General features: G+C 39.1%; 2 protein-coding genes across 4 annotated transcripts in view; one reads left to right on the top strand and one right to left on the bottom strand.

Moving 5' to 3' along the window:
* ATM (ATM serine/threonine kinase) overlaps positions 1-4,372 on the top strand; it is a 110,798-nt gene extending 106,426 nt beyond the window's left edge. For all 3 annotated transcript variants that reach the window (XM_084895129.1, XM_084895128.1, XM_084895130.1), the window contains 3 exons: positions 1,328-1,391; positions 3,352-3,488; positions 3,598-4,372. In XM_084895129.1, coding sequence (XP_084751255.1) covers positions 1,328-1,391; positions 3,352-3,488; positions 3,598-3,781 — 385 coding nt within the window. In that variant the 3' untranslated portion in view covers positions 3,782-4,372. The remainder of the gene's footprint in view (positions 1-1,327; positions 1,392-3,351; positions 3,489-3,597) is intronic.
* Positions 4,373-11,632: 7,260 nt separating this feature from the next.
* Positions 11,633-19,226, bottom strand: part of LOC311628192 (protein MFI) — a 54,888-nt gene continuing 47,294 nt past the window's right edge. Inside the window, exon 8 of the mRNA XM_084895165.1 lies at positions 11,633-12,046. Within this exon, the coding sequence (XP_084751291.1) occupies positions 11,895-12,046 (152 nt within the window). The 3' untranslated portion in view covers positions 11,633-11,894. The remainder of the gene's footprint in view (positions 12,047-19,226) is intronic.

Consider the following 19,226-nt stretch of genomic DNA (forward strand, 5'->3'; position numbering starts at 1 on the left):
TACTTTATTAAGAGTTCGACATAAGTATACCTTACTATGTGATCACCAAGATAAATCTAAGAATTATTGCCATATAAAATTATTATGATATTGACTATTTCATAGTCAATAGATATTGACTATTTCCTGTGCTGTATATTACATCCCTATGTTTATTTTATTTTATTTTTTTTTTTTACTTGTTTATTTTATAACTGGGAGTTTGTACCTCTCAATCCCCTTTACCTTTTCATCCATTCTCTCCGTCTCCTCTGCTCTGACAGCCAACAATCTCTGTTCTCTGTCTCTGATTTGTTTTCTTGATTTTGTTTTTTTAGAATCCACATATAAGTGAAATTGTAGGATATTTGTCTTTCTTTGTCTGACTTATTTCACTAGTATAATACTCTCTACATCTATGTAACAGCTTTTGTTGCTGTTGCTACTGGAGACACATCTTAAAAAACATTACTGGGGCTGATGTCAAAGAGTTTACTCCCTATGTTTTCTTCTCTTCTAGGAGATTGTTGGTTTTAGGTCTTATATTTAAGTTTTTAAAATCCATTTTGAGTTGATTTTTATGTATGATATAAAAGAGTGATCCAATTGCAAAAAAGTCTGCTTAGGTACTCTGCCCATTTTTTAACTGGGTTGTTTGTTTTCTGATATTGAGTTGTTTGATTTCTTCATGTATTTTGGATATTATCCTCTTATCTGCTATATCATTAGGTTGTCTTTTCATTTTGTTGATGGTTTTCTTTGTTGTGCAAAAGCTTTTGAGTTCGATAATGCTTTTGTTGCTGCTGCCTGGAGAGACATCTCCAAAAAAATATTGCTAAGATTCATATCAAAGGTTTTACTGCCTATGTTTTATTCTAGGAGTTTTATGGCTTTTAAGTCTTATAATTAAGTCTTTAATCCATTTTGAGTTTATTTTTGTATGTGGTATAAGAAAGTTGTCCAGTTTCATATTTTTGCATGTATCTGTTTCGTTTTCCCAGCACCATTTATGGAAAAGATTGTCTTTTCCCCTCTGTGTATTCTTGCCTCCTTTGCCGTGGATTAGTGACCCTACAAGTTTGGGTTTCTTTCTGGGTTCTCTATTCTGTTCCATTTAGATATATATTTGTATTAATTTTAGAAACATCTACTGAAAGCCCAGTCTGCCAAGTTCCATGCTCTTTGATATATTAATTTGGAAATTATTAATAATCTCAATATACTACACATGAAGATAGATTAGATAGATAGATAGATAGATAGATAGATAGATAAATGATAGATAGGCAGACAGATGGATTTGAAAACATTGGTGGATAACAAAACCCATTTTTACATGTGCTTGTAGATGCTGTGAGAAAACCATGGAGGTGATGAGAAACTCCAAGGAAACACTGTTAACCATTGTAGAGGTAAAGTATATTAGAAGGAAGTCTTTATTTCTCTACCTGACAGGCTGTTAGCAAGTCACTGATTTGAGGATCACTGCCTCACGTGCACGTGGTGGAGTGATGCGGGCTGAGGAGGGGAGGGGCTTGCGCACATGGTGAATAGTGGTTTGGAATGGCTCCAGTTCCCTCCAGCTTCTTACTGTGTTACAGCCGAATAGTCATCTCTAGTCTTTATTGCGTAAATCAGCACTTTTGTATCTTAGACTTCTCATTTTGTATTGTTTTCAGAATGGATTCCATTACAAGATTAAGAGAAATCATTAAGTTATCTCCCACCCCCAGGTCTGATGGCGATCAGAGTCAGCATTGTCAGTGGAGGGCATGGCTGCAAGTGCAAACTGGCTTGCTGCCGCCTCTCTGCTGTCTAACCTTGGGGCACCACTGTGTGGGCGGGGCTTGGCCTGCAGAGCACCAGCCTCACCAGGCTCGCTGCCTCACCAGGCTCGCTGCCTCACCAGGCTCGCTGCCTCACGCTACACAGGGCAGAAAGGGGAGCGCATTTCCAGTCTCCTGACCTTAGCTCTCCCAGCAAGAGCTGTGCTCCTCAGGCAGGCGTGCACCACCCGGCAGAGTATGTGCAGCAGAGAGGAGTCTCTCCTCCTGAAGCATGGCACGTGGAGTGTGGGCATGCCTCCCTCCGTCCTTCAGCTTGTTGTCCCTTCACCTGGTGGTGCTGGGCCTGGCTGGACATTAGCATCCCCTGTACTGCTTTTACAGAACATTGATGCTGGCCAAATTCAAACCAGGCTTCTATTCTTGGGGCAGGAACATTTGTACTTTTTAAAAACTCTACTGTGCAGCCAGTCCAATTCACTGGCATTAACCTTTGAGCCTGTCATCAACAAGGGTGGGTGGGTCCTATGTAGAGTGAAATTAACAGTCCGTTAGGGTGGTCCTGTGTCCACCTTTATGAACCTCGGGTCTCTCTATTGATCTTTGGAATGCTAGTGGCAATATGGATTTTTGCTACAAAGGGGATCCCAGTAGTATGTTGATCATTTAAATAAAAGGCTGTACCCAAGTCTGAATGAAGATGCAGTCCCTTTCCTTCCTTCCTTTCTACCTTTCTTCCTTCCTTCCTTCCTTCCTTCCTTCCTTCCTTCCTTCCTTCCTTCCTTAATATGTTTTTTATTAATTTCAGAGAGGAAAGGAGAGGGAGAAAGAGATAGAAACATCAATGATTAGAAAAAATCATGGATTGGCTACCTCCTGCACACCCTCTACTGGGGACTGAGCCCACAACCAGGCATGTGCCCTGACCAGGAATCGAACTGGGACCTTCTGGGTCATAGATCATTGTTCAACCACTGAGCCACACCAGCTGGGCTCTCTATATATTTTAAGATATCAACCACAACACTAGACCTTGGATATTGAGGAACTTTCAATAAATATACCTTTTTTCTCCCCTCAAAGTCGGAACTGAGAGAAAAAGCCTTAGAGTAGGACAGAGTTCAAAATGTCAGGCTATTACAGATGAAACTGTTGGAGAACATGGCCTCCGAGTGAGATCCAATAGGCTTGTTAGTGCTGTCCACCTCCCAGGGCCTAACCTGTCCCTCCTGACGGAGAACGGGGCTTGCAGAGTACCTGCCCTTAACCGGGACAGGAGCGAGAAGGAAAGGTAGTGCCTGGTGCTTATCCCTTTAATTATAGATTAGTTGCACCCAGTAAGGAAACACGGGTGAAGGTGTACCCCACCAGGGAGGAAGAGGGACTCCTGGAAGGGACAGGAAGCCTGGAGCACCGTGCTCATGTGGTCTCCTCCGTAAGGAAACAGGGAGCCTGTGCAGGAAGTCTGTCCCTCCTGCAGCTGGCTGCTGCAGGACCGGCTCCCTTGTGTTTATACTACTGCTCATGCTGCTTCTAACTACACCATCCAGAGGCACATTGTTCTGATGCGTCTGTTCTCTCTGTCCAGGTCCTCCTGTATGATCCTCTCTTTGACTGGACCATGAATCCTCTGAAAGCCTTGTATTTGCAGCAGAGGCTGGAAGATGAGTCTGAGCTGCACCCCACGCCCAGTGCCGATGACCGGGAATGCAAACGAGGCCTCAGGTGAGCGTCTTCTAGGAAGGACCTCTGGTCAGTTGCTCAGGTCTTCCTGTCCCCAAGGCCCTCTGAACTGCCCCGCCTCATTAACACTTTTGTGTGTTTTTGTCATTAGTGACATTGACCAGAGTTTCAACAAAGTAGCGGAGCGCGTCTTGATGAGACTACAAGAGAAACTGAAAGGAGTGGAGGAAGGAACTGTGCTCAGTGTGGGTGGACAAGTGAATTTGCTCATCCAGCAGGCCATGGACCCCAAAAACCTCAGCCGACTTTTCCCAGGATGGAAGGCTTGGGTGTGATATTTGGCATAGGAAATACCCTTGAATTCAACCTTCAGAGATTATATGTTGGCCTTTACTTTTGACCCACCTACATACTTTGAGTATACAGTATTAACATTAGCTAAGCAAACTACTTGCTGTGTTTTTTTTAAAAGTGTTTCATACTCACTTCAATCGCCTAATGATGCTTTGATGGTCTCAAGGAACATCTCTACTTGCACACTTTAGAAATAATGATCATTCATGCTCTACTTCTAGGCTAAACATTTATATTTTTTTTCTCCTCGAGTACATCCTTGCATCATTTTCGGTAGAGTCACTGACTTACCCATGCTTTAGCCGAAAATGGAAGCAGAGGAATGCTGGAATGTCACTGACAGTTTCTCCTGCCATATATATTAGAACCACTGGTTTTAATTACCATTTGTTTCCCAGATGTTACATATGAACGGAAATTATTTGATATTAATATATGAAAGGAAGAAAAAAATTCAAAATTGTAACCATCTATAATTCAGGGTAAAAACAACCTTAAAAATAAGGAACAATGTTGGAAACGGTCACATTTAATAGGTTTGGGTTTTTAGTAGCAAGATCACCCAATGTTACTGACAACAAAAGTTGTCTGGAGAAAAAATTTCAAGTATACATCTAGTGTGATTACTGTTATAAAAAATGTATATTGAACCTTCTCATTCTATTCTCTTTACCTTTTAAGCCCATCTGTGTTTTCTATCACTTTATCTTTCTGTGATGCCTTCATATCTGTCTTCTAGTTCATGAATTATCTTGTCAGCTATCTATATAATCTCCTTTTAAAACTATTCATTGGGTTTCTTCTTTCAAAACTTGCTTTTAATTTCTAGCTGTGTATCATTCTTCAGATCTGCCTGTTGTTTCATGATTTCCTTTTCAAAAAACCTTTCAGTTCCTTTTATGTCACTAATCTCTTTCATTACACATCCCTATTTTATAAGCTAATAGCTCTATTAAGTCAAGTCCCTATTGTTTGTGTGTGTTGATCCTTATATTTGTAGACTGTTTACCCATGTATTTTTTAAGTTTGAAAAGTGAGCTTATTTTCAGCAAGGCTTTCTCGGAGGGGATCTTGATTGACCTGCATTAAGAATAATTCCTTCGAGATAAATTTTGTGTCTTATGTCTTAGTCCCTGGACTGTTACAAAGAACCACTGTATGTCCATTTCTTGGCTTCGGAGTTTCCAGACCTCAGAGTGTAAATACTGAGGAGACTCTTAGGCCGAGGCGGACACTTCCTCGGTGTCTCCTGTGCTGGTGGGCAGAATGTTCCCTTCCCCGAGGCTGGCATCCTCATGTGACCCTCCTTCCTGGTGGGCTGCAGGGGAGATGTGTTTGACTCCTACCCGCCCGCTGCCTTTTGCAAGTCCAAGGTCTCATCATTTCCCCTACAGACAGATGTTAAAGCAGAAACCCACAGGTTAGTGGAGTTGGCAGTGGAAACCACTTAGCTACTAGAAAAGCGAAGAAACTATAAACTAAACAGTTTGTCCAGATCAAGGAGATCATAGCCACGCCACCATTCTCTGTGCTAGTCATACCACCCCAAAGTATCTCCCTAGTCAGTAGGTACATCAATCCATGGTTATTATTATATACACTTAAAATAAGTACCCTTAGAAATGCTAAAAATGTGAAACGGTCTAAAGCAAATAAATACAAAATGAAAAACTTGGAACTTACTAAAGATTTAAGTAAGCTGGTCTTTAAAAATATAGAATGTTAGTGCACTGGCTTATATAGAGATATAATGCCATTTCACATTTTAATTGCACCTTAATGAAATTATGTATTTTGTGTAGATTTATTTTTAGGACTATTGAATGTATTTCTTTACTGCTACCTGTTTTTGAATAAACAATTCTTAAACAAAAAATGTGTGCTAAGGCTCATTCATGTTATTCACATCTTTGAGGGTTCTGTGTGCCAGGCATGGTGTGGGTCCTGGGGAGGCAGCAGTGAGCGAGGCAGGCACAGGCCACCCTCACAGAGCTCAGCCCGGGCCGGGCGGGCAACAGAGGGAGGCCTGCTGCATGGAACCAGCCAGGTGGGCGCGTCTCAGTCAAAACAGCCTGGAGTACTTCTCAATCACCCCGCGACGAAAGGCAAATGGATGTCCTTTGGGCCTAGAGAACGGTCACATTGACACTTCTAAAGTCTAAAAGATGGGTACTAGAATATGACAAATGTAAAGATCCTGGTATCTTAAATGTGAAGTTTGTATACCAGATGTTTCTTTTCTTTCTTTTTTTAAATTGAATTTATTAGGGTGGCATTGATTAATAAAACCAGGCATACAGTTCTATTAACACATCATCTGCATAGTGCATTGTGCACTCAGCACCCAAATTCAAGACTCAATCTGCCACCATTTACCTCCTCTCTCCCGCCTTCCCCCACCCCTCGTACCCTCTGGCAATTACGACTGTTGTCTGTGTCTACTTTTTTTCCTTCATCCTGCCACATTTTTTACACAGACCCCCAACCCTTCTTCCCTCTGACAGCTGTCACTGTTCTCTGTGTCTAAGTCTGTTTCTATTTTATTTGTTTATTTTGTCCATCAGATTCCATATAAAAGTGAAATCATATGGTACGGTCTTCCTCTAATTGACTTATTCAGTTAGCATAATACTCTAGATCCATCTACGCTGATATAAAAGGTAAGAGTCCCCAATGTTCTTCAATTGACACTTTTGAAACCTGACTCTGTAATGTTGTTAACCTTGCTAGTAGATCTTAATATTAGGTTGGAAAGAACCCCAAAATGTCCCTTAGTGTTTCCTGGTGTTTGAATATTCACTATAGAATTAAAATTCTTTATTAATACTATTAGACTTAATATCTTCTTAAACAATGTTTTTAAAATATCCATGATTGTAAGAGCTGGAAGTATTTTAAGAAAAGGGTAATCAGCTGTTTGCAGATTTAAGTTGCTGCAGTGTAAAAACGCCATGAACAGGTGGGTTTTATGAGCCTCTCAAACAAATTGAAGGCATGAAAAGGACAAAGAAATATTTAATCCTGATGTGTCAATGGCTTCTATTTCTAAGGAGGATATAATCCCAGTGTTGCACATATTTACCGATAGTCGAAGAGCCCATTTTATGAGGTCAGGATTATCCTCATATAAGAAATTACAACAAGAGAAAAAAGACCAATAACCTTCATGAACCAGGTTGCAAAAGTTCTTAGAAATATTAGTGAATCAAGTCCATCAATATATAAAGACCAAATCGCAGTCCTGACCTGCGTGGTTCAGTGGTTAGAGTTGGCCTGGGATGGGAGGGTCATAGTTTCAATTCCAATCAAGGACACCTATCTGGGGTATAGATTTATTTCTCAGCCATTGTTGGGTGCATGTGGGAGGCAACCAATCCATGTGTCTCTCTCACATCAACATTTCTCTCTCATTCCATCCCTCCCATTCGCTCTGGAAAAAAAAAAATCAAGGGAAAAATATCCATAGGTGAGGATTAAAAAAAATAGACCAAATGGCACATTCCAGGAATAGCAGGTTGGCTTCATATCTGAAAATCAACCGATGTCATAAACTGAAGGCAAGAATGCTACTCTTCCCAGGTCTATTTAACATTGTACTAAGGCTAAATAAATAAATAAATAAATAAAGGATAATAGTAAAGGAAATAAAAAGACGGTTTGTAAAGGGAGTACAGTTATAATCATTTGGTGATGATGTCTCCTATGTAGAAAATTCTAGAGACTTTATATTTTTTAAGTCTAGAACCATGCCTGCCTGAGTGGCTCAGTATTTTGAGCATTGTCCTGTGCACTGGAAAGTTGCAGGTTCAATCCCCAGTGGAGGCATGTATTGATGTTTCTCACACTGATGCTTCTCTCTTTCCCCCTCTCCCTCTCTCTAAAATCTAAAATCAATTTAAAAAAAAAAACCCACATTTTTAATTAAAAAGTTAGAACCAGTGAGTTTAGCAAGGTAATATGACAAAGGTCAATATACAAAATATCAATAATATTTCTATGTACTAATATTCAAGTGCCTTGACTAGGCCCAAGATGGAGTTGCTTATGCTAAACCCCATGTCAGCAAACTAAGGCTTAACTAAACTTCTGTGCTCAGCTCTCCCAGAAAACATACCTCTATGCCAACCAGTGAGCACTTGCCTGCTTAGCACAAGTTAGCTAACCTTGCTCCCAGCTTCCCTTTGCTCCGTATAAGGAGAGTACCCCTGTGTGACCAGTTAACAATGCCCAGTATAACTTTCCTGTTCCTGCTCACTTTGGTCTATGAAACTCTCTCACTTTGTACAATCCTTGGAAACTCTTTTCTGTTTTTTAGACTTAATGCTTTCCAATTTATGAATTGTTAAATAAAAGTCAACTAGATCAGGAAATTAACTGTCTAAAATTTTATCACCAGCAATGAATAGCTTAAAACAAATATAAAAACAATAGCATAAAAAGTAGTTTGGCATAATTTTTCCCCCCCAATTCTCACCCAAGGAAGTATGAGAGAAAAATTAATTGGCTGCCTCCTGTACACACATAATGACTGGGAATCGAACCTGCAATCTAGGCATGTGGCATGATTGGCAATCAAGCCAGTAGCTCTTTGGTGCTGGGACAACATTCTAACCAGCTGAGCCACACTTGTCAGGATGTTTGGCATAATTTTAATAAAAGATATGAAACCTATACATTAAAATTTACAAAACATTACTGAGAAACGAAGGGCCTAAATATACAGAGAGTGGTACCATACTCATGGGTTAATATACTCTATTAAGATAGCATCTCTCACCCTGACTGGTTTGGCTCAGTGGATAGAGCATTGGCCTGCAGACTGAAGGGTCCCAGGTTCAATTTCAGTCAAGGGCAGGTACCTTGGTTGCGGGCACATCCCCAGTAGGGGGCATGCAGGAGGCAGCTGATCAGTGTTTCCCATCGATTTTTCTAACCCTTTCCCTTCCTCTCTGTAAAAAAAAAATCAATAAAATATATATTTTTAAAAGACAGCATTTCTCCCCTAAATTGATATATAGAATCAATGCAATCCAATCGAATTTCATCAGGTTTTTTTTTTTCCTCATAGAATTTGGCAATCTGATTGTACGATTTGAATGGGAATACAAAGGAATTAGACTAGCCAAAACAGTTTTGAAAAGAAAGGGAGTGGGAGGGGGGGAAACAGCCTTAGCAGATTTGGCTCAGTGGATAGAGCATCAGTCTGTGGACCAAAGGGTCCTGGGTTCGATGCCAGTCAAAGGCATGTACATTGGTTGCAGGATCCTCCCTGGCCCGGGCTCTGGTCCGGGCACATGGAGGAGGCAACCAATCATGTGTTTCTCTTACATCGATGTTTCTGTCTTTCCCTCTCTTCCACTCTCCCTAAAAATCAATGGGAAAAAAACATATCCACAAGTGAGGATTAATGAAAAGAAGAAAAAAACAAGTTTGGTCAACTTAAACTAAATCCACAATTAACAAAAATAGTATTGCCATAAAGATAAGACACAAAGATTAATGAAACAGGATAAAAAATTCAGAAATATATGCTATTTTCAGCTAGGGCTCCAAGATAGTATAATAGGGAAAGTATAGTCTTAAAAACTAGTTCATATCCACATGCAAGGAAATGAATTTCAAACCTTCCCTCCCAGTATACTAGTATACAATAATTAACTTCAAATGGATAATATATTTAAATGTGAGAGCTAAACTTATAAGATCTGTATAAGTACTCCTTTGTGACCTTGTTAGGCAAAGATTTCCTAGACAAGACACTAAAAGCATAAATCATAAAGAAAAAATTGTAACTTGGGCTTTATTAAAATTAGAAACTTTTCTTTCAAAAAGACATGTTTAAGAAAAGGAAAGCACCAGCCACAGAATGGCAAAACAGTATTCGATAAAGGATTTGTTTTTAAAATATATCTTAAAATCTTTTAACAAAATACACATTTAACTAATTAAAAATGGGCAAAAGATTTTCATAAGGCATTTGAAAAATGCAAACTAGAGTCATAATGAAAGCATTCACTAAACATCCACTAGCACTATTGAGATAAAATATCTGACAACCACAAGTGATAAAACCAAATGGAACATCTGAAACTGCTTCACTGCTGATAGAAATGCAAAATGATACAGTCACTTTAGAAACACATTCGTATAAAATAGTTATATAGTCACTAGAGGCCCAGTGCACCAAATTCATGCACAGGTGGGATCCCTAATGGCTGCCGGCCGCTGGCCGGGGCCTTCCTTTGTTCCGTGCTTCCCCCTGGCGGTAAGCACACATCATAGTGAGCAAACGAACTCCTGGTTGGTTGAACTAAGGGGACACTTTGCATATTAGGCTTTTATATATATATAGATTGCTTGCCTCAGCAATTCCACTCCCAGGTATTTCCCAGGAGAAATAAAAACATACCCCCATAAAGAAGAGGGCATGAATGTACATAGCACTTGTATTCATTATGATCCCAAACTGGAAACAACCAGATGTCCACAACTGATGAGTGGATATATGAACAGAGAGACTCAAAAGCATTATCCTAAATGGAAGAAACTGGACCAAAAAAAGGCTAATGTAGTATAATTCCATTTATATGAATGACATCCTAGAAGTGGCAGAACTGTAGTGATTGAAAAAAGATCAGAGATTCTAGGGCTTGGGGTGGAGTCAGTGGATTGACTGTGAAAAGATGCACAATTTGGGGGTGATGGAAATGCTTTATGTCTTAATTGTTGTGAAAATTACATTTGTCAAAACTCAACACTCAAATGGGTGAATTTACATGTAAATTATATCTCAATCTGTTTTTCTTAAATACACAATAAGTCTGTTACTGCTGATTTGTGTGTATATATGTGTGTGTGTGGGGGGCGGTATTTTTTTGGTTAATTCTCATCCAAGGATATTTTTTGCATTGCTTTTTAGAGAGTGGAAGGGAGGGAATTGAGGGCGGGAGGGAGGGAAGGAGAAGAGAGGGAGGGAGGGAGGGAGGGAGGGAGGGAGGGAGGAAAGGAAGGAGGGAGGGAGAGAAAAAGAGAGAGAGAGAGAGAGAGAGAGAGAGAGAGAGAGAGAGAGAGAGAGAGAAACGTGGATGTGAGAGAGACACATTGATTGATTGATTGATTGATTGATTGCCTCCTGCAGGCACCCCAACCCTTGGGGGATTCAACCAGCAACCTAGGTATGTGCCCTTGACAGGAAGAAAACCCAAGACACTTTGATGATCAGGTCAATGCTCTAACCACTGAGTAACATGGGCCAGGACTAATTATTTTTTTATAGTCTGGGGTACAAACCTCTGGTCTTTAGGACTGTAGACAGATTTTTAAGGATATGGTGTGATAAGTGTGATGGCGGGCAGCAGTAGAGGATGCTTAGACCGGAGGGTGTGATGGATTCTTTCTTGACTCAACAGTCATCTCCTGTCCTCTACTCCTCCCAATGTGAAAGCCAAAAGACAGATTCTTGCCTTTCCAGTTTCTTCAGCTAAGGGTGCCCAGTGATCCCGTTTTGTTCAAGGATGTCTAAGGTGACTAGGGCTGGGGCTTTTAGTAAGCCTTTTGCTTTCCTGATAAAAAGAGAATGTGCTATACTGTCTCCCCATTCCCCCCTCTTTTAAAAAAATATATATATATTTTATTGATTTTTCACAGAGAGGAAGAGAGATGTGCCCGCAACCAACGTACATGCCCTTGACCAGAATCGAACCTGGGACCTTTCGTCCGCAGGCAGATGCTCTATCCAATGAGCCAAACGGTTTCGGCTCCCCCCTCTTTTTTTTAATGGGAAAAGAATCCTGCCTCATGTGATCGCTCAAATAAAAGATGCTTCAAAAAGGAAGAAAAACAAGCTGAAGATTTTCGCACCTAAGTATATTTAAGTGTGATAGTTAGAATATTACAGTTTTCAGAGTACCAAAAATAATTTCTGTATTTTCTACCCAGTCCAATGTTCTCTTTCTATTTACTCTTCCTTAATTGGGTAGATTCTGTGCCAAGAATATATGTCATTCTAGTCAGAATAACCTATCTCTTACTAGTAACTGTAGCTAAAGTAATCAGTGTGGGAAGGGCTATAGCTCAAAAAAGAAAAGAATACATTTATGTTTCAAAAAGGGAACTAGGTGTTAGTCTAGTAAAATTTGGTTCTTCATAAGTATTTTCAGCTTCATAAGCATTATCTGATGTTCCCATGCCCTCTGACATTGCTGCATAGTCATATATATTTTTCGGTTCTCGTTCAAACTTGGAACCTAGAGAGAGAGGAATGACAAATGTTTAGAAAGATGCCTGATGTGATAAGATATAGACTCATTCAATATACCAGGCTAAGGTCCATTCCACATTCCTTTCAGCACTGTTAGAGCACCTATCTTTACTAGTATATCCTATTTAACTGAAGCCATAAATGTCCCCAATTTTTTAGTTCATCCTACTGTTCCCTACTATATTTCATTTTCTACCTCTACAAAAAGCTCTGAAGGACTTGGGTTTGAGTTTGATTTATTACTAATTAGCTGTGCATTTTGTGACAAGTTATTTAACCTAAGTCCCAGTGTCCTCATCTATAAAATGGGGCTAACAATAGCACATGCCTAATCATTTTTGTGAGAGTTGAGTGTAATGTGCATGTAAAGGACTTAGCATTCAGCGTGGCATTTAGTTAGTGCCCCATAATCCACTATTAGCTAACAGTTTTTTTATTCACAAATGAACAGAAGCCTTTTCTCTCTCTTGAGCTAGTTTCCAAATATCAGGATTAGATTACCTTGTTTTCTTGAAGAAGTGGCATACACTCTCTCTTCTTCTCCAGTGCCAACATCCCCAATGTCTCCCCTTCTACTGACTTCAGCTATAAGGCAAACCTCTGCTTTTTAAAGTAAATTTCACTTGCTCTTGTGCTCCTTCCAATCATCATGCTATATCTTACCATCTTTCTGCCGTTGGTACAGGCAGACCTAGTTTTGTGGCGCTTCACTTTATTATGCGTCACAGAAACTGCTAGTTATTTATTTTTTGTTTATTGTTTAAAGTATTACATATATTAGTATATATATATATATATATATATATATATATATATATATATATATCCTCCCCCCCCTTGACCTTCCCCCAGCCTCCTCTACCCCTTTGCATGCCCTCTCCCTGCTCCCCTCCCCCCAGTGTCTTGTGTCCATTCGTTGTGCTTATAGGCATGCATGCAAGTCCTTTGGTTGATCTCTTTCACTCCCACCCCAACACTCCCCAGCCTTCCTGCTGTAATTTGACATTCTGTTCGGTGCTTTACTGCCTCTGAATCTATATTTTTGTTCATCAGGTTATAATGTTCTTTATTTTCCATAAATGAATGGGATCATGTGGTACTTTTCTTTCATTGCCTGGCTTATTTCACTTAACATAATGCTCGCCAGATCCATCCATGCTGCTGCAAATGGTAAGAATTCCTTCTTTTTATAGCAGCATAGTATTCCATTGTGTAGATGTAACACAGTTTTCTAATCCTCTCATCTGCTGATGGGCATTTAGGCTGTTTCAAATCATAGCTATGGTGAATTGTGCTGCTATAAACATAGGGGTGCATATATTCTTTTTGATTAGTGTTTCTAGTTTCTTAAGATATATTCCTAGAAGTGGAATTACTGGGTCAAATGGGACTTCCATTTTTAGTTTTTTGAGGAAACTCCATACTGTTCTCCACAGTGGCTGCACCAGTCTGCATTCCAACCAGCAGTGCATAAGGGTTCCTTTTTCTCCACATCCTCACCACTATTTGTCATTTGTTTATTTGTTGATGTTAGCCATTCTGACAGGTGTGAGATGGTACCACATTGTCGTGTTGATTTGCATCTCTTGGATAATTAGTGACTTTTGGCCATGTTTTCATGTCTCTTGGCCTTCCTTCTGTCTTCTTTCGTAAAGATTCTATTTAGGTCTGTTGCCCTTTTTTTATTTATTATTATTATTTTTAATCATTTATCTTCCTTTTATTCATTTGTATAAGTTGCCTGTAGATGTTGGAGATTAAATCTTTATCAGTGATAACATTTGCAAATATATTCTCCTGTAGGCTTTCTTATTGTTTTGTTGATGGTTTCTTTTGCTGTGCAAAAGCTTTTTATTTTGATGTAGTCCTATTTGTTTATTTTATCTTTAGTTTCCATTGCCCTAGGAGCAGTATTGATGAAGAAATTGCTTCAGCATATGTCTGAGATTTCTCTGCTTATGGATTCCTCTAGTATTTTTATGGTTTCCAGTCTTATGCTTTAGTCCTTTATCCATTTTGAGTTTATTTTTGTGTATGGTGTAAGTTGGTGGTCTAGTTTCATTTTATTTTTGCATGAACCTGTCCAATTTTCCCAACACTATTTATTGAAGAGACAGTTGACTCCATTGTATGTTCATGCCTCCTTTGTCAAATATTGAGCATAGTGGTTTGGGTTGATATCTGGGTTCTCTATTCTATTTCATTGATCTATATGTCTATTCTTGTGCCAGTACAGGATTGTTTTGAGAACAGTGGCTTTGTAATACAGCTTGATAACTGGTATTGAGATCCCACCTACTTCGTTCTTCTTTCTTGGGATTGCTATGGCTATTTGGGGTCTTTTTTATTCCAGATGAATTTTTGGAGAGTTCTATGTCTGTGAAATATTCCATTGGTATTTTAATGGGTAGTGCATGGAATCTATAAATTGCTTTGGGTAGTATGTACATTTTAATGATGTTGACCATGAACATGGTATGTTCTTCCTCTCTTTTTTTCAGTGTTGTGTAGTTTTCCACGTATAGGTCTTTTACCTCCTTAGTTAAGTTAATTCCTAGGCATCTTAATTTTTTTTGGTATGATGGTAAGTTCATCTTTCTGTAAGTTCATTATTGATGCATATAAATGTCATAGATATCTTGGCATTAATTTTGTATCCTGCTACATTGCTGAATTCATTTATTAAGTCTAATAGTTTTTTGATGGAGTCTTTTGGGTTTTTTATGTACGATATCATGTCATCTGCAAATAAGGACAGCTTTACTTCTTTTCCAGTTTGGATGCCTTCTATTTCTTCTTATCTAATTGCAATGGCTAATACTTCCAGTACTATGTCGAAAAGGAAAGGTGAGAGTGGGCATCCCTGTTTTGTTCCTGTTCTTAGGGGAAATAGTTTTAGTTTTTGCCCATTGAGTATGATGTTGGCTGTGGGATTATCTTATATGGCTTTTATTATGTTGAGGTATGATTCTTCCATTCCCACCTTGCTGAGAGTTTTTTATCAAGAAAGGGTGTTGGATTTTGTCACATTTTTTTCTGCATCAATTGATATGACTATGTGATTTTTACCTCTCAATTAGTTTATGTGAGGTATCATGTTTATTGATTTGCGCATATTGTACCATCCTTGCATCCCTGGGATAAATCTTACTTGGTCATGGTATATGATCTTTCTGATGTACTGCTAGATCCAATTTGCTAGAATTTTGTTGAGGATTTTGGCATCTATGTTCATGAGGATATTAGTCTGTAATTCTTTTTCCTTGTGTTGTCTTTATCTGGTTCTGGTATTTGTGTGATGATGGCTCCATCGTATGAGCTAACGTATTCCTTCCTCTTGAGTTTTTTGGAAGGGTCTGAGGAGGATAGGTTTTAATTCTTCCTTGAATGTTTGGGAAAATTCCCCCCTCTGAAGCCATTTGGCCCCAGGCTTTTGTTTGCTGGAAACTTTTTGATGACTGCTTCAGTTTTTTGTTATTGGCCTATTGAGATGTTTAGAATCTTCCTGATTGAGCTTTGGAAGGTTGTATTTTTCTAGGAATATGTCCACTTCCTCCAGGTTGTACAGTTTGTTGGAATAGTGATGTTCATAGTATTTTTTAACAATCCTTTGCATTTCTGTGGGGTCTGTTGTTATTTCTCCTCTTGCATTTCTGATTTTGTTTATTTGGGTCTTCTCTCTTTGCTTCTTGGTGAGCCTGGCTAGGGGTTCATCAATCTTGTTTATCCTTTCAAAGAACCAGATCTTAGTTTTGTTGATCTTTTGTATTGTTTCTTTGGTCTCTATGTCGTTTATCTCTGCTCTGATATTTATTATTTCCTTCCTTCTGCTTACACTGGGCTTTTCTTATTGCTCTCTTTCTAACTCTTTGAGTTGTAGGGTTAGGTAATTTATTACCATTGTTTTTTTGTTTTTTATTTTTGTTTTTTTTCAGTAAGCTTGTAGAGCTATGAACTTCCCTCTCAAAACTGCTTTTGCTGTGTCCCATAGATTTTGGATTGTTGTGTTTTCATTGTCGTTTGTTGCCATGATATTTTTTATTTTTTTCTTTGATCTCTCTGATAACCCAGTCATTGTTTAATAGCATGCTATTTAGTCTCCATGTGTTTGATTTTTTGGGGTTGTTTTTATTGACTTGATTGCCAGCTTTATGCCATGGTGATCTGAGAAGATGCTTGATATAATTTCTATCTTCTTGAATATTAAGAGTCTTTGCTTGTGACCCCAATGACGCATGTGCATTTGAGAAGAATGTATATTCATTGGGATGAAATGTTCTGATGATGTCAATTAATTCCATCTGGTCTAGTGAGTCATTTAGGATTGATGTTTCTTTGCTGATTTTTGTTTAGAGGATTTGTCCAATGGTGATAGTGGGTTATTAAAGTCTCCTATTATCATTGTATTGCTGTCAATCTCTCCCTTGCTATCCTCCAGGAGTTTGTGTATTTGGGTGCTCCTGTATTGGGTGTGTATATGTTTACCAGAGTTATTTTTTCTTGTTGGATTGCTCCTTTCAGTATTTATGAAGTGGCCTTATCTCTTTTTATGTCCTTCACTTTGAGATCTAATTTGTCAGATATAAGTATTGCTACCCCAGCTTTATTTTTCATTTCCATTTGCCTGAAAAACCTTTTTTCCATCCTTTTACACTCAGTCTGTGTGTATCTTTTTTTCTGAGGTGGGTTTCTTGTAGACAGCAGATATAAGGGTCTTGTTTTCTTATCCAATCCGTTACCCTATGTCTTTTGATTGGGGCATTTAATTCATTTACATTTAAAGTTATTATTGATAGGTACTTCTTTCTTGCGATTTTCATTCTTTACCCATGTTCCTTCTTCACTTCCTATTTCTTTTTCTTTTTTTTTTTCTTTTCTTTCTTTTTTTTTTTTTTGTTTTACAGCAGACCCTGCAGCATTTCTTGCATTGCTGGTTTTGTGGTAATAAACTCCCTTAGTCCTTTTTGTCTGTGAAGCTCTTGATTTCACCCTCAATTTTGATTGATAGCCTTGCTGGGTATAGTATTCTTGAATTCAGACCTTTCCTTTGCATGACTTTGTATATTTCATTCCATTCCCTTCTGGCCTGATGTGTTTCTGTTGATAAATCAGTTGCTAGTCTGATATGGGATCCTTTGTAGGTAACTTTCTGTCTCTCTCTGGCCACTTTTAAGATTCTTACTTTGTTGTTGGTGTTTGCCAATTTGATTATAATGTGCCTTGGAGTTCATTTTGCTTGGGAATCTGTGAGCTCCTTGGATTTGTGTGGGTTTTTCCTTCCCTATTCTCAAGGAAGTTTTCTATCATTATTTCTTCAAACAGGTTTTCTTTCTTTCTTTTTTTTAAAGTATATTTTTATTGATTTTTTACAGAGAGGAAGGGAGAGAAATAGAGAGCTAGAAATGCCGATGAGAGAGAAACATCAACCAGCTGCCTCTTGCACACCCCCTACTGGGGATGTGCCCGCAACCAAGGTACATGCCCCTGAATGGAATTGAACCTGGGACCTTTCAGTCCGCAGACCGACGCTCTACCACTGAGCCAAACCGGTTTCGGCTCAAACAGGTTTTCTATTCCTTGCTCAATTTCCTCTCCTTCTGGAACCCCTATTATGCAGATGTTGTTTTGTTTTGTATTGTCCCAAAGTTCCCTTAGGCTCTCCTGTGTTTTTTTTTCTTTTCTAGAAGCTGCTCTGCTTGGGCATTTTTTCCTACCTTGTCTTCTAGCTCACTGATGTGGTCCTCTGCTTCTTCTAGTCTACTGTTGATGCTTTCTATTGAGTTTTTTTTTTTTTCTTTTTTCTTTTTTTTTTTTTTTTCAGCAGTAATGTCATTTTTCATTTCTTCTTGGTTCTTCTTCATTTCCTCTTGGTTCTTACTCATATTGTCGAATTTGTCTTCCATTCTTTTCATCCACGTTATAACCATTTCTCTGAATCCTTTCTCTGACAGGTTGCTTGCCTCCATTTTGTTTACTTCCTTTTCTGGTGATGCCTGCTTTTCTTTCATATATGGGCTATTTCTTTGTCTTCTCCATGATCTTTCTCCTCTGGATGTCTGGTTGTGTAGTTCTCACTCTGCTTCCCATGAGGAAGTGTAGAGCTCCTCTGAATCTGCGTGCTTGTGCCATTTGGGGACCGGTGTTCTAGGGTTCACATCTGTTTGGTGGGTGCCATAGTTGTAGATTCCCTGGGCTTTTCAGGCTTCTGATAGCATCCACTCTCCCCTATTTTGTCCTTTAAAATATGTATTATTTTTTCCTCTTATAAAGTAAATAACTGAAGGATTAGATAATGCAAGACACAGTGATAGGTCTAACACTCAAATATAAATATTCTATCTCAAAGTCTAGATGCCTGTCCCCCTCATCCCACTACAGATATATCAAGTTGCTTCATTTTGGAGTGGGGGAGACCTTCTCAATCAAGACTGGAAATCCAGGAATTTTCAGTGAGGAGACACAGAGCTCCCCTGAGTCTGTGTGTTTGTGTCACGTGGGGACTGGTGTTCCAGGGTTCACTGCTGTTCACGTGGTGCCAGGGTTGTAGATGCTGCCTTTTTTTTTTTTTTTTTTTTTTTTAACAAATGGAAGGCAAGACCCTCCACCAGCAAAAAGATTATGATTCACTTTATTGCACTACTTGCATTATTGAAGTGGTCTGAAATTGAACCCACCATATTTCCAAGGTATGCCTATAATTTCTCTTTTTAAAATATATTTTGGAGAGAGAGAGAGAGAGAGAAACATCAATGATGAGAAAGAATCATTGATTGGCTGCCTCCTGCACACCTCATAGTGGGGATCAAGCTGGCAATCCAGGCATGTGTCCTTTACTGGAATCAAACCCAGGACCCTTCAGTCCACAGGCCAATGTTCTATTCACTGAACCAAACCAGCTAGGGCTGTAATCTCTTTTAACTCAGTATTTTATATTCTACTAGAGGCCCGATGCACAAAATTCGTGCATGGGGGGAGGGGTCCATTCAGCTCAGCCTGCACCTTTTCCAATCCGGGATACCTTGGGGGATGTTCAACTGCCATTTTAGGCCTCGCAGTTGAAAATCCCTCACAATCCTGGACTGCTGGCTCCTAATTGCTCAACTTACCTGCCAGCCTGGTCACCCCTAACTTCCTCCCATTGCTGACCAGGTCACCCCCAACTGCCC

Source organism: Pipistrellus hanaki, assembly GCF_964339955.1.
Source record: "Pipistrellus hanaki genome assembly, chromosome: 9".
NCBI lineage: Eukaryota > Metazoa > Chordata > Mammalia > Chiroptera > Vespertilionidae > Pipistrellus > Pipistrellus hanaki.